We start from the raw sequence: 15,403 nt of genomic DNA on the forward strand, positions 1-15,403 counted from the left end.
CTCCTTCCTTTACTATCCTTTACAAAATCTGAATCCAAACGTCTTCCTCCATCCATGCCTTTCTCCATCTCTCCCCTCCCCTCTTCTCTCTCAATCCTGTCTGCACCATTAGAATAATCATCTGTATCTTACTCATCCTAGGGTCCTTCAGAACTACTCTAACTTTGCATTTTCTTTGTTTAAAAAAAAAAATACCATAAGCATCCTTCATCTTAGGGCATTTGACTTTGGGTACTCTCCTCTTCCAAAAAATTATTGTTTACCCTGATAAATGTGTTTAAAAATAATTTGTAGATGAAAAGCTACCTTCTTTCACTTTGGTATTATGTTTGACACTCTCTCCTCTTAAGCCCCGTCAAGGGTAAGTGTGTGGCTTTGTATCTGAAGTTGTCACATATACAAACTTTACAGTCTAATTGTCTAACTTTACAATTTAGGCATTTTATTTCCCTTTCTGCTGAGGTGGCAACTGGAAAAGAAGCCATCTCCATCTCTCCCAGGCCTAGATATTAATAATCCCAGGGGCACTACTCTGCTATTAGCACCCCCCTTAACATGAACATGAATGAACTACTCCATCACAATCCCTCAGTCTCTACACACAGGCTTTGGGGGCTGAGCTGTGCCATTCATTCATACTCACTGCCAAGAGCAAGGCACCTGGTGGTACATAAATACAAGGTAAAAAGGAAACAGAAAAAGGGATGGAGTTGTTTTCACCTTTTTAAACATTCAATTTAAAAACTCTTCATTATGTTTTCAATGCTCAGGACATGAGAGAATCCAGGTGAATCATCCAGCATGGCTGAATTAGATGGAGTCATCATTCCAGTTTGCCACTTTCTCTGTAAGCCCTGACGTCCCGTTCTATACTTGAGAAACATTTGCATTCAGCTGCCCTGGAAGACCAGGTCTATTAAGTCACATGGAGTATGCCACAGATAATTCTGGCTAACAAACATTAGCTAGAAGAAACTGGTTCTCTTTCTTCGTGCCAGAGGGCTTTTGCCAATATTCTCACCAATTATTTTTTAACAAACTGGAGCAGTTATTTTCAACACTGGCTGCCCATTAAAACGTTCTGAGAGAGCCTTTTAGAAAATAATAATACTCAGGCCACCTTTCAGAGATTTCTGGTTCATCCATCTTGGGGGTTAGGCGGGGGCTGACTTGGGTATTTTTAAAGGACTTCCCCAGGTGATTGAGCCCACTGTGCAGCCAGAGTCAGGAAGTGCTGGACTAGAAGTGGTTCAACAACATAGAGAAGGGTCTAGAATAGGGCTCCAAGAAGTAGTTGGAGCATGATACATTTAGCCTTTGGAAAGAAATTGCTAGGGAAGATATGATATAGGGCTGATCCTCTTGCCTTTAAAGACAGGGAATAAAAAACTTTCCAGGCAAACAAACACTTGTATGTTATTCTAGAAAACCAATGTGAGCAGCTACAAAAACATAGAGCTTTCTTCTAATGTTGTGCACACACAAAGCATTAGGGGCTAGCTACTGTACAGCATGCGACCATGCTGAATAAAAACTCAGCTCTAGGTCAGACAGTTCTGCCTTAAATACTATCCCTGCTAAGTATTAGACTCTGTGTTACCTTATTCTGGGCACAGGATCTTAGCTTCCTCATCCCCAAACTGGAGAAGATAATAATGGCCACCATCGGGGTTGTTGTGAGGATTAAATGGGATGTGTGGGAAATGCTTACATCTTTTTCATGCTCAATAGAGAACCATCCTAGACACATGGGAACAGCAGCATTCACCCAGTGTAATTTACAGCGAGTTGTCTTGAGAACCTAACCTCCCCACCTACCGTGTGACTTCAGGGTCTCCTTTTAATCTTCACAGCAAACTACAAGTCTCTTAACCAGCAATAAGTTAATAGAATGTTGGAAGGAGAACAGAACAAGGCCAACCTCACAAGCTGCAGGAATACTTATGAATTTGCTGGCATGTCTCAGTCTCCTCTAGGGATCCCATAGTCATGGCGAAAGCAGAAGACTGACATTTATGTATAGATTTACCTTTCTTAAGTCTAGCTAATGGGTTCTCGAACTTCAGTGTCAACAAGAACTACTCCGCAGGACTGCATACAAGAAAATCAACTGTACTATACTCTGATAGGTGATGTAAGGGATTCTTAAAAATGAATTTTGATCATAAGGGTTTTTTTATTTGTTGCCTTATTGATTCTTGACTGAAACTTAACCCAAGTTCCCAGAAGCGAGTTACTATAGTTGAGTTAAGGTAGTGTGTGAGCTTAGCATTCCCTTAGTAATTCCTATATGCATAATGTACTGTACCTTATATATTGTATCTTGTTTGGTTCCTAAGATGACCTTCTGCAGAAAATATTATTAAACCACCTTTTTACAGAGGAGAAAACTGAGGCCAAGAGGAATTAAGGAATTTGCCCAAGGTTGTATTTGTCTGGAGTCCCAGCTTAAAAAAAAAAAAGAATGGCATATTTAAATTAAGTAAATTGTGATAAGTTTAATAAAGGAGTCATTTAGAAGGGTGTGGGAGGGGGTAGGGAAACTCTAAGGGATAGGGCAGACTCCCTGGGCTACTAATAGTAGGGAACAGTTGCCCATCCTAAGCCAAAGGGAGGGTGCCAGGACCCACAGGAGAGTCCTGCATGCAGAAGGCCACTTGACAGGAGCTGAGACTGTGGCCATAACAGCCTGCTGGAAGGGGGTCTGGGAATAAATACCCCAATGCCCACTTTCCTCCAGTCCTTCTTTTCCTTCCGGGACTCTGTACTGGCCAAAGCCAGATGGAAGCTTCAGGGCAGGAGAGTCCACTGAAACAATTCACATGCAGTCCTTGCAGTTCAACCTCCCTGAGAAACAGAGGATGGAGAAGGGTGAAGAATGGCTCTACAGGGCTAATGGATGAAGGCAGGGTTTGCGTTTAGGAGTCTTCCTGCAGAATCTTGCTTTCTAACCTCTCTGCTATGCAACTTGGAGTGACGATGTTATCATTATTGGAACAGGTAGCCCCCATAACATGTGGGACCTCTCTACTGTGGGGTTTTCCAGCAGATAAATAGACTTAGTCAGACTATTTACTAGAAATCAGAAGAAGGTATATTTATACTATGGAAGAAGTCACAACATGGCCTCAAATTTTTCAGTCCTAAATGCTACAATTCTCAACATTCTTCAGCAATTATTGTAGGAGCTTAGTTGGACCAAAGAAGGGACAAAGACTCCCTTATATTGGGCTCTTCTAAGGGATTCATCCCGTGTCTTGGCTCTCCTGCAGAATGCTTCAGATTGGTCATTACAGCTCCACATAAGGGAGGTGTGGTGGGAGTGAACTCCTAATATAGAAAAAAAAAAAAAGTCCTACATTGCTTTCCCATGAAAGGCTGCTGAATAAAACCATTCCCCCTCATGATGACAACAAAGGAGAAATGTTTCAACATTCAAAGTTTATCAGAAGAAAGCGACCTAGAGAGACAAATAACAGCCAAGTGACCCAAGGGTTATCCACTCGAAAGTCACTGTCATTTAGTAATGTCTGAGAAATATGAATTTGACTTTTCCCCCCATGTGCAATTACTGTTTCATCTGCTTTGCTTTTTAAGATTATTGATGCCCTCCAAAACTTAGTAATGAGAAAACTATCCACCATCAGCTTGTTAGGTGGGGTATTCATATTTGTGGTTCTTTGCAAAGTCAGAACCACTCTGGGAACAGATTTGTCCTTACACTTTCCACACAGCTGTTCTTGGTAAAGTAAATCTAGGCAGGCCTGTATTCAAATCCCACTTTCTCCACAACTGACATTGAGTGGGTCACCTAATCTCTTTGAGCCTAAACTCCCTCCTCTGTAAAATGGAAATAATCCTTGTAGCTTCAAAAATTATATATGTAAAGCAGATATCACAGGTCCTGGCATGTAGTGTGAATACACTGTTGGTATACAATGTCCTCTGCCTGCCTAAATAACCAAGGAATTATAAGCTGTGTGTCTGGATCTATCTGTAACACCTTGACACATTCATTAACTATAAGACTAGATACCTTAATTTTTTTTTAATTAAATAAAACAGAGGACACAGTAAGGGCTCCTTCATATGACAACTAATACGAGTTTGCTAGTTTTCAAAAATATGAGCTATTTTAGGATGAATGAAAAACATGAATGGAAAATTATTATATAGTGTTCCAATTTCAGAGGAAAGATAGTATTCTCTGACAGTGTTGGTTCTGAAGCCAAGAGCATGCAAGAGAGAAACTGGAGAATCCTGAACCCAAATTGAAAAGATTTCAGAAAGATAAGTAGGTTTAGAGCAATAAGTAGCAGGAGGAGAATGTTCACAGTGGCACCACCAGGACATTGAATTAAGAATGCTAATGTGGCCACAGAAGTTATAACAGTCTTCCAAATTAGACCAACCTGGGAACCATCCATCTTGAACATGTTTGGAGCAGTGAGATTCAAATTGAGTTCATCATTCTTTCTTTCCATTTTGAGTGACCTTGAGTAAGTTATTTAACCCTCTGAGCATCAGTGGGTATAGTAGTGACCCCATCCACTGGGCTTATATGAGAACTGAATGAGGCTATGTCACATAAAGCAGAGTTCCTGGCACACTGAGCTGTTATCATCTTTATGACGTCAGCTTCCTAGCTGCTGGCACTCTCATCACCCAAAAGATCGGTGGTAATGCTTTGGTTTCAACAACACAGTACAGCTACAGATGAGCTAGCCTGTAGCCCCGTCAGTCTGGTGGTGGTCACTGAGTAGACTCAAGGGAATCATCTGTCTTAAGGGTGTTTGGAGCTGTAAGATACAAGCTGAGTTCATTCACTCTTCTTGTTAATACACATTAGCAAAAGAGAAGTCTGGGAGTTCTATTTTTACCTCACTCTCTTAGCTGATGAGAAAAAAGATATTACTTCATAGAAATCTCAATTCAGACTGAGAACTTGGTCTAAATATAATCCATTCTGCAGGCAGAAATTGTCTCATTAAGTAGAGGGCTCGGGAAGGCTCAAACAGTGGATAGCTACGCTTACTGCCTGATGAATTCTAACGGAAAGAGTGTGAATTCATCCCATTTGTTTAGTATAGGTGAAGGAAGGAGACAATGGAAAAAGATGAATTGTGAGTTCTCAGTATATCATTCCCTCTGTCAGCATTTCTGCTACAAGATGACTTGAGGCTAAATGTCAGGGGTAGTGCAAATTCTTTATGCCCGCCATAAAAACCGTAACATTTTGAATTAGAGCAACTGTCTTTTTTTTTAGCTGCTTGATCCTGTATGAAGCGGAAATACTCTTTGAGAGTGATTACTGGTATTTTAATTTCTACCCCCAGTTTCTCCTAACCTGGGCAATGATTGCCAGTAATGCCTCCATCTTCCCTCCTCCCTTTGTTCTGCTGGGACATTACAATATTCAGTAGTGACAGCCTCATGAGGAACAAAAGAATGGAGAGTTTTTTGGTTTTTTTTTTATCTTTGGGGGGATTTCTTTGCTGAACAGCAGCTCACTGTGATTAAATGCTAAGTGATTTGGATAAAGGACTGAATCAAGGACCCAAGCCAGAATCTGATGACCTCAGAAAATCCAGCGATGTTATTCTTGTTCTATTTTCTCTGTTCACTTCTTTATGAAATTCCTTGGTCATTCTGAAAGAGGCTGTGTATCACATCCCAAAAGTATTTTTCTTATAAAGCAATTTTCCTTAATAAGAGAAAGAGAGAGAGAGCAACCAGGTAATTTAGTTTTAAATTGAGATTACAGATTCAGAGTTGTTGTTGTTTTTTTTTTAATCAAAGACTAAAGGACTAAATTATGCCTTTTCATAACTGCAGTGAATTGGAAGTTATCCCAGTTCACTCTGAGGTTTCATTTCATTAGCACCTGGACACAGCTTCATTTGTAACACCCTGTTCCCCTTTCAATAGAAAATAAACAACTTTTCCTGAATTGCACATATTTAAGCACAAAGGAAGATCATTCTTTCCTTCTCTCTTGTGTGGAATTACTTTTTCCTAGAAACCATAAGTTCAGGAACATAACAGTGGTTCGTTTTTCTCCAAGAATTCAGTCTTGAATGTATTCCTCACCTGAGAAAGCTATTCCCTAATTTTATCTACTGACTTTTTTTTTTCTTTATTGACAAAGCTCTCCATCAAACCTAGTCCAAGCTTCTGGATAAACACTCAGTGAATTGGAATACAAACGTGAAGTGAGCCCTAAAAAACTCAGCCATTGAGACAGTCTTCTTAAAATGCTGGGCCTCAACAGCACATCCGGGCAGAGCTCTGCCAGGGAAAGCAAGTCCTGCTGCCAAGAAAAGCAAGGAGAGACCACAAATTGCTACCAAGCCACTCCAAAATGTTCTTTCCAACAGCCCTATCTTTCCAACAGCCCTGACAAGATAAACTTCCCCAAGCCCTAGGGATCCAAAGTATTTCACTTGAAATTTTCACAGGATACTAAAGAAGGAGAAAAAATAAGGCAGGAATAAAGATATGTGTCTTACTTCTTTGGCTCATCCATTGGCTGTCAGCTTTCTTCTTTTAACTCATCTGATATCATTTAAGAACAACATGCAGTTGTGTCAATGCAATGAGACTCAAGGTCTTTATTCATGTCCAGGTTAGGACAATACAAAAGCCCAAATTCAGGTCAGGCACGGTGGCTCATGCCTGTAATCCTAGCACTTTGGGAGGCCAAGGCAGGCAGATTGCCTGAGCTCAGGAGTTCGAGACCAGCCTAGCCAACACAGTGAAACCCCGTCTCTACTAAAATACAAAAAAAAAAAAACAAAAAAAATAGCTGGGGCTGGGAGCAGTGGCTCATGCCTACAATCCCAGCACTTTAGGAGGCTAAGGTGGGTAGATCACCTAAGGTCAGTAGTTCGCGACCAACCTGACCAACATGGAGAAATCCCATCTCTAACCCCGTGTTTCATCTTATGTATTTTCCAAACTCGCTCCTTACTTACAGCATCTTCCTTTCTTCCTGTCCATCATGCCAATGACTTGATTGAAGTTCTAACTACCTGTGAATGAAAAGTTAACAGTCCTACTTGAATTGCCCCTTCCTCTCAATTTCTTTTGGAGTTTACATAAGAAAATACAGAGTGAGTTGACTACCCAGTCACTCATGAAAAGTCCATTTAGTGTATAAACCTAATCACTCCCAAGGAAAATAAGTCTTGTTTAAATCATATAGATTTTACTTAAAGTTTGTGTACCATATGATTAAATTTATGTGATACGTAAAATTTAAGTAAAATCTGTATGATTAGGGAAGATGCTTATATACATACAGAGATGCTCCTCAGCTTACTATGGGGTTCCATCCCAATAAACTCATCATAATTTGAAAACCTCATAAGTCAATAATGCATTTAACATACTTAACCTACTTAACATCATAGCTTAGCCTCGCCTTCCTTAAATGTGCTCAGAACACTTACATTAGCCTACAGTTGGACAAAATCATCTAACAGCCTATTTCATAACAAACTATTAAATAGGTATCTCATGCACTTTATTGAACACAGTACTGAAAGTGAAAAACAATGGTTGTATTGGCACTTGAAGTATGATTGTGCTAAATGCATATTGTTTTCCTACTATCATAAAGTCAAAAAGTCTTAAGCCATTGTAAGCCAGGGAGCATCTGTATATGTATATGTGTGTTGCATCTGTATATGTATATGTGTGTATGTGCGTGTATATATATGCATGTATATATGAATATATGTATATATACATATAGTATATATACACATATATATTATATATGTATGTATATTTTATATATATATAGTCAATGCTTTCCAACCAAAGACCACTGGAAACATACCCGTAATTGAACAAGTGGGATTTTTTGCTCCTTGCAATGAGGTAGGATGCACATCATGGCCAACTATGGGGTGTCTCATCAAGAGTGTGTTAGAAAGGAGTTACAGGATTTGAGTTTCTATTAAGTGATCTTAGGTTTCAAAGTGGGGCTTTGTTCTGGATTGGATGGGAGTAATTCTATAATTGGCCATGTAATAAATCTTATCTAAAAGGAAAAAAGACTATAAAGAGGCTACCACTGTAATTGATGAAGAAGCAGCAGTCACTCATACTAATTAGCAGAGGGGGATATTTAGCACCTTTGTAGTTTGCATAGTCACCTGGCTTTTGTCTGTTATTACAGAAGTAATGAAGTGGTCTTGTTTGGGTCTTGATCCATCAAAGTCGCAGAATAATTCTGATGATATTGGCATTCTGTGAAAGTATTTATCTTCAACAAGAGAGCATCACAGTCTCATTGGGAGTGCCAGATCAACTCCTGGGCACCAAAGCCCAGCTGGTATAATGTCAGATGTCAGGGGCTACATGGATACATAAAAAAAACAAAGCAATCATCACAAAAGAAATCAGAACCAAAGTACTCTGGATGAAGCAGGAGCCTTCTCTGGTGCTCCCTGAAGGTGTCCTCAGTCGACAGCCACTTTTTCAGCATTAGTATTCCATAACTTGTGACTGCTTTGTTCCGTGTCAACTTAGGGAAACTGAAACTAGGTTGCAGAATTCCCTTCCCTGTATGGTTCCAGGTTAGTGAGCACAAGAGAAATTGACATGAGATTTGGAAAGGAAAGTGAAGCAATGCCTACTTTCATGCTTTGAGAGTTGTTTAAGCACATAAGACTCTGTGGCAGCTCACACACAATGTCACTATCTGTCAGCTCACCTTGTTGGGGTGAGAAAGCACCCAGGCCCACAGCTCTTCCAATGCCTGCTGAAAATCCTCCTCTGGCTTCCCTGAGTCCTGGACTGGGTGAGTGTGCAGCTATGAGCAAAGGGCACCCGCTTCTACTACAAGTCACTCACATCATGGAGACTGGAGGCAGCAAGAGACAAACACAGGTTTCCATTTGTCCTTGCTTTGCTGACTTCACATCCAGTTTTCCTTCCTGACCACTGGTGTGGTTGATTTTAGATCCAACACCAGAAACAAAGGCAACAGTCTTGCACAGACTTCTCCATCAGTGGTCACAATTTTGTGTGGTTATCATAATCTCTTATTCTATAGGACTGTTAAAAGTTCTGATTCTCTGAAAAGCCCCTGACTTATATATGCTCAAGATTTCTAGCTTTGGAGTTCTATGCTAGGAGGCAAGGGCTATGTTACAAAAAGAGATGGACAACATTCTGATAGCAGCCAGATATGGCCAAGGGACAAGCTTGGATCTGATCCTCTTTGCCTGCCTCAAAGTCTTAGGTGAGTGTGATCGAGTGTTCATAGCCCACAAGAGCAGTGCTAGGGTAGGAAGATCTAGGGGTGGTGGCAAATGGCCATGGAGCTATTAACCAAGCAGCCTGGGATGTCATTACCAAAATTTCAGACCAGATTCAGCTTCTGAGGGGGCCAGAGTCATAGCTAAGATGATGTACATGTGAAACAAATCTGAGTAGTAAGACAAGAAGAGAAAATAACACAAGTAGTAAAGAGAGCATTAAAAAGAAGTAGAGAACATGATATTCCAGGTGGAGGGTCAGGACACAGTCAGGAGACGGAGGGTGTAGGCACGTATGTGTGGAGCACCTACTGAGGCAGTTGTGGAGCTGTGCTTAGCTGAAGAGCGCTGACCCTGCCGGGTATATCATGTATTATGTTCATTGTTTTACACAACATCTCACTTAATTGTCACAGCTACCACAATAAAATCTCAAGATTTTATTATGCCAACTTACCAGATAATGAAACTGAGGTAGAGAGGCTAAGTACTTGCCCAAGATCACTTTAGAAAAGAAGTTAAAAGACAGGAATTTGTATTCAGATCTATCTCTTTGATCCAAGTTCCATTACACCTTTTAAGATCCAAGCTTTCTAGGCTTAACAAAGAAAAACCTTTGAGTGACCTGATAAATATTTATAGAATCAAATCCTCCAGCCTCCGTCAAGGCTTCGGTTGATGACAACCTCGGGTTAAGCTGCTCACCAATTCCTGCCCCACTGACACTGTGAGAGAATAAACACTTACCATTTAAGCCACTAAGTGTTGGGTAATTTGTACTCAACCATTGATAACTAACACATCCCTCTTTGATTAAGCCAGGAGGATGGGCATGGAGGGTTGAATGAAAGGAGGAGGATGCGACTTATGGAAAGCCCCAGGAAAGGCTGACAAAAAGAGAAATAGAAGAAATTCTCTTGTGGCTCAAGACCCAGACATGGGGGAAGACAGGTTGGGAAACAAATAAAATCCTCACCTCCTGTCTTGGGCTAAAGTCCTTGAGCTTTCTGAGATAGATTAAGGGAACAGGGGAGTTCCTGTTTGGGTCTACAGAAGGCAAATGTCTCCCAGAAAGCTCTGTAACAAGCCTGGACTCTCAGCTGTCATGTGGTATGGAAAAGACCAAGAAGTTCCCCCAATCGCCCAAAGGAGGAAGAGGAGGTTGCAGAGAGTCTGGCTGGGCAGTTGCCAGAGGTTGTCACTGTGGCCATGAGGCTGAGTGACCCAGACAAGGGTCAAACAGGAGTCAGTCTGCAGGAAGGAGGGCTGGGCCCCATGAAATAGAGAACATAGCACAAGTTACACTAATTACAGACTCTAGCATTAAATGTCAGCAACAAAAAGACCCACCACACACACCCAAGAACCAGCAGGTACTTGGCGGTCCCCACTCTTATCCCAATGCTTGAAGGAAGGTAAGCCTCCAAAGCACCAGCCTAGCGAAGAGAAAACTGGCGAGGAGAGCAGGGGAGAAACGATAAAAGAGTAAGTCACCCCAAAAAGAGGGTCACTGCCAAAATTACTTAAGGTGTCTGACTAGACTGAATTCATGTTCTTTCCTTCACTATCCAGTGGGAGGTGAGAGTGAGGCTTGAGAGAAAAATCACATAAGTTACAGACAACAGTGAAGCTACAGTTTCTTGGCATATCTAAACTTAGTGTGAGTTAATATGTGACTCCAATTCATATGCTATAAAAGCATTCCATGAAGATTTATGGAGGTTCAAAGCAGGACTCTGTGCTGGATCTAGAAGACAAGAAGCAGAGGCAATCCTAAAAATCATCGAATCTCTGGTGTTTCTGTTTGTGCCTTATCGTAGGGTACCCATGTCCCTCCTCCCCTGGCCCATGACCCACTGAGCTCTAAGAGTTGGTATTAAAAAGATGATATTGACTTTGTCAAACACACTATTTGGGAATGACAGCCCTTGGCACTATTTTAAAGGGCTATCACCAAGCCATCAGCCCTGATACATGTAGCTCTGAGAAACAGCATGCAGAAATAAGAGCATAGCACATTTGTTTTGTAGTTCAGAAGCCAACCCTTGTTTTATTAAAATGTGTACAAGAGATGGGGAAGGAAAAGGACCAGAGTGTACTGCGGCCATGTACACAAAGGCATGCACCACATCCCAGTTCTGCTCCTCTGGGCTGTCCCACGGGCAGCTCTCTAGAACTTGAGAGCCTCAAAAGGGGTCTCATGAAGCCCAGATCTTCCCTGGTCAAGCTGATGGCATTCGTGACACTGAAAGGTGGGAAAGGCCACCAGGTCAGTGGAGTGGAGAGGTTTTGTATATGGTCTTCTTTGAAGAAACTTACTTCTTGCAAGCCCTGGCATCTTCCAATTGACTGTCCTAGTAGTGGAGGCGGCATCAGCCTACCAGCAATGGAGGTCTACTCACCCTTCACTGAGTTTTGTCCCTGAAGTCAGAAACCCTGGCACAGCCAAGTTCACAGACAAAATCACACTTCAGGCCCACACTGCTTCACGCAATGACACATGTATAGATGGATATACAGAAACACTTCTCAAGGAGTGCATGAGCCTGGTTCATTTCATGTTTCTTTCAATCCAGTCTTTAAAGGGCAGCACCTTGGTGAAGGCAGTGGAGAGCCTGTGGCTGCATGTTTTATCATAGCTCCAGCTGACCAGTCCCATCAGATGCCAGCGTGGCTCAGGAGATGCTCGTCCCGGGAAGGACACAGCTGCGATGCCTCCTGTCTCTGCAGTGCAGATATCAGAAGGGGCAGTGGGGTCCTGGCTGGCACAGAACATGTTATCAGTGACACTCACTGGGATGCCATGGTCCTCATGCTGCTCCTCACACAACAGCGAGTCCACCACGCTGACCACCCCAGAGCGCAGTGTGTCGTTCTTGAAGCCAGGGCTCCTCACATCTGCCAGGACATTCCAGCCAGCCACAGTGATGTGGGACTCCTGGAAGGAAGTGCTGAGATCCCGACTGGCAGCGAGGCAGATGGGCTGGACTCGGGTGCTGATACGGGCCTTGTCTAGGAGCTTCAGGATGGCGATGTCAGCATCAAGCAGGATGGGGTCATAGTTGGGATGCAGAATGATAGCAGAAATCTATAAATGCAAGGAATGGGCAGCAATGGTGAGGAGCCACTCCACAGTGCACAAGAACAGGCAAGGCTTGGGGCTAAATTTTTGGGAGAAAATGTCTAAGAGGCAGCTACAATGATTTGGAGATACTTTACTCAAGAAATCATGGAAAACAACTGCTCTACTTCCAGGATTGCAAACCAAAGTGCTTTCTACAGCCTGGAAAGTGGGATTAAGTAAGTGAAGTGGACAGTTGAGGCTGCACAGCCATCTAAGGTGGGCAGCGGCCACATCACTGCAGTCAGCCACTCCATGCTGAAATGGGACCAGCATTCTAGTTTTGCCAGAAAATGAATTCCAAATCTTTATTTGAAATATCTTGATGTTAAACAATGCTTGCAAATAAATAAATGATTAAAAATATGTGTCAGTACCATCAAGGCACAAACCCTCACAGGCTAAGTTTTCAACCTCTGGTCCACTGTAAACATTTCATTTACATTCAAGTCAGCAAATAGAGCTATGCTCAGAATATTCCACAAGACTTTTCCACAAAGTCTTCCCTGATTTTCCCAGTCCTTGCTGGTCATGCCTTTTGATGGGAGCCTATAGGAGCACACATCTTGTAAAATTTTTATGTATATGTTCTATTACCTCAATCTCCTTTGAGTATATTGCCTTGGGGCTTCTCTTGTGTCACACCGATTATGATAAATTTGTCTGTCTCTCCCACTCAACTGTGGACTTTTCAGAGAAAATAAAACATGCTCTATTCTTTTCTGTGTCTACTTACAGTGGAAGGCCCACTATGGGGGCTCAACAATAGATGGACAGGCGGGTGGATAGATGGAGAGATGGATGGATGGATGGATGGATAGATAGATGGAGGGATGGATAGATGGATGGATGGATGGACGGATGGATGGATGGACGGATGGATGGATGATAGATAGATGGAGGGATGGATAGATGGATGGATGGATGGACGGATGGATGGATGGATAGATAGATGGAGGGATGGATAGATGGATGGATGGATGGACAGATGGATGGATGGATAGAATGGATGGAGAGGATGGATGGATGGATGGATGGATGAACAGATAGATGGATAGACAGATGGGTAGGTGAATAAAAGAGAGGGAGGAAGGAAGGGAAAGACAGATATATATTATAAATTTGTTAGGAGTGTATCTAGGTTAAAACATCTCTGTCTACCTAGGACAGTGCCCAAATGTAATAGGTGATTAGCCTTTTTTTATTCAAAAAATATTTATTGAAAATCTACTTTGAGCCAGGCACTGTGCCACGCTGTGAGGGTACAATGATAAATCGCAACATTCATAGAGCTAACCGTTTCAGGCAAAGCCAGGCATTAAACAAATAATTTCACTAAGTTTTAATTTGTTACAATTTATGACATATGCTACCAAGTAACATATGCTACTAGGAGAAGTACATTTTGCTCTTAGGTGATTAACTTTTGATGACCACAGTGATAGATGACTTTGCCTCTATCTTGTGTATAAAATAATCTAGGTGGAAAAAAGACTCCACAGTCTTTCTAGATGGCCCCATCTAGTATCTCAATATGAAATATTGAACACTGCTATATGCCAGGCTCCAGGCTGGCTGCTGACATGCTAAGGGGACAGGGCTTGGCATAATCACTGGTCTCCCATGCTTGGAATTTTTTGAGCCAGAGCCCCAGCTTCCAAGGACAAGCCCTCTCTTACCCGTAGGCTCTGGATGGTCTTCTCATCCCGGTCATCATCCCGGTAGAATTTCCCCAAAACAACTTTCAGGTCTGCTGTCTTGATCATGGTGACCTTCCCCAGGTCAGTAACACAGTGGGCAGCCACCACCACAGTGCGCTCATTCACCAGGGCACCACTGCAGACCAGGAACCATGCTCCCTTGTGAAGGCTGCCATCATGCACCCCGCTGGTCCTCCTATAGATGGCCGCCTGCCATGGCCAGCGCAACCCTTGGGTCTTCGGAGCAGTGACGTTCTCAATTTTCCCACAGACTATGGAGAAAGTACCGGATTAGTAAGATAAACTCAGACTTTGCCATCCAAAGGAGAATGTATCACTCAACCAGACAGCACAAATCTGGAAAGGTGAACCCTATGGGCGTGATGACCACTAAGCCAAGTAACCTGGTTTTCTTCTTCCCTTAAATATGAATCAACCCACCTTGACATGGCTAGCTATAAATCTAGGGTTAAAATTGGAGGCTTTGCAGTCAAATGAAACCTGAGTTCTGATCCCAGGCACTTACTATCAGTAGAACTTTGGGCAAGTTGTCTAATCTTTTAGAGCCTCTGTCTTCTTGCCTGTAAAATGGATAGAACAATAATAATGGTCTCACAGAGCTCTTGAGGAGATTAAATGAGATGGTACATGTAAACAAACTCAAAATATCCTGACTATCCTCATAGTCATAACCACAACGAACTAAACCATACTGTTCTCCTTTCTCAAAGAGGGTGGGGAAGGCAGCTTAGTAAATGCAGGCCCCTAATCCAGACACTTCCACATATTATCTCAGTATTCATCATCATAACCTTACGATGTAATTAGTACCTCATTACATTTTTTATTTTTTGAAGCAGAGGCTCACTCTATCACCCAGGCTGGAGTGCAGTGGCATGATCTTGGCTCACTGCAACCTCTGCCTCCCAGGTTCAAATGATTCTCCTGCCTCAGCCTCCCAAGTAGCTGGAATTATAGGCATGTGCCACCACACCCAACTAATTTTTTTTTTTTTTTTTTGTATTTTCAGTAGAGACGGGGTTTCACCATGTTGACCAGGCTGGTCTCGAGCTCCTGACCTCAAATGACCTGCCCACCTTGGCCTCCCAAAGTCCTGAGATTATAGGCATGAGCCACCGGTGCCTGGCCTAATACCTTATTGCTTAATAACAAGTACCCAATTAGTATCATTGGGTGATGAGTGTAAAAATTGGGGCTTAAACAGGGTAGCCAAGATTATGTAACTTGAGGCCCTCTGGCACCTTTAACCCCGTTCCCCACTTGGTGACTTAATGACCCTTTTTTCTAAGTAA

The 15,403-nt window shown here is 42.3% G+C and overlaps 1 protein-coding gene across 2 annotated transcripts in view; it reads right to left on the minus strand.

Annotated features, from left to right (window-relative positions):
• Positions 1 to 11,291: 11,291 nt before the first annotated feature.
• Positions 11,292 to 15,403, minus strand: part of PAMR1 (peptidase domain containing associated with muscle regeneration 1) — a 99,471-nt gene continuing 95,359 nt past the window's right edge. For both annotated transcript variants that reach the window (XM_031653424.1, XM_003910032.5), the window contains 2 exons: positions 14,070 to 14,362; positions 11,292 to 12,357 (listed from right to left, as the gene is read on the minus strand). In XM_031653424.1, coding sequence (XP_031509284.1) covers positions 11,821 to 12,357; positions 14,070 to 14,362 — 830 coding nt within the window. In that variant the 3' untranslated portion in view covers positions 11,292 to 11,820. The remainder of the gene's footprint in view (positions 12,358 to 14,069; positions 14,363 to 15,403) is intronic.

The sequence above is a fragment of the Papio anubis genome, chromosome 12 (genome assembly GCF_008728515.1).
Source record: "Papio anubis isolate 15944 chromosome 12, Panubis1.0, whole genome shotgun sequence".
Taxonomy (NCBI): domain Eukaryota; kingdom Metazoa; phylum Chordata; class Mammalia; order Primates; family Cercopithecidae; genus Papio; species Papio anubis.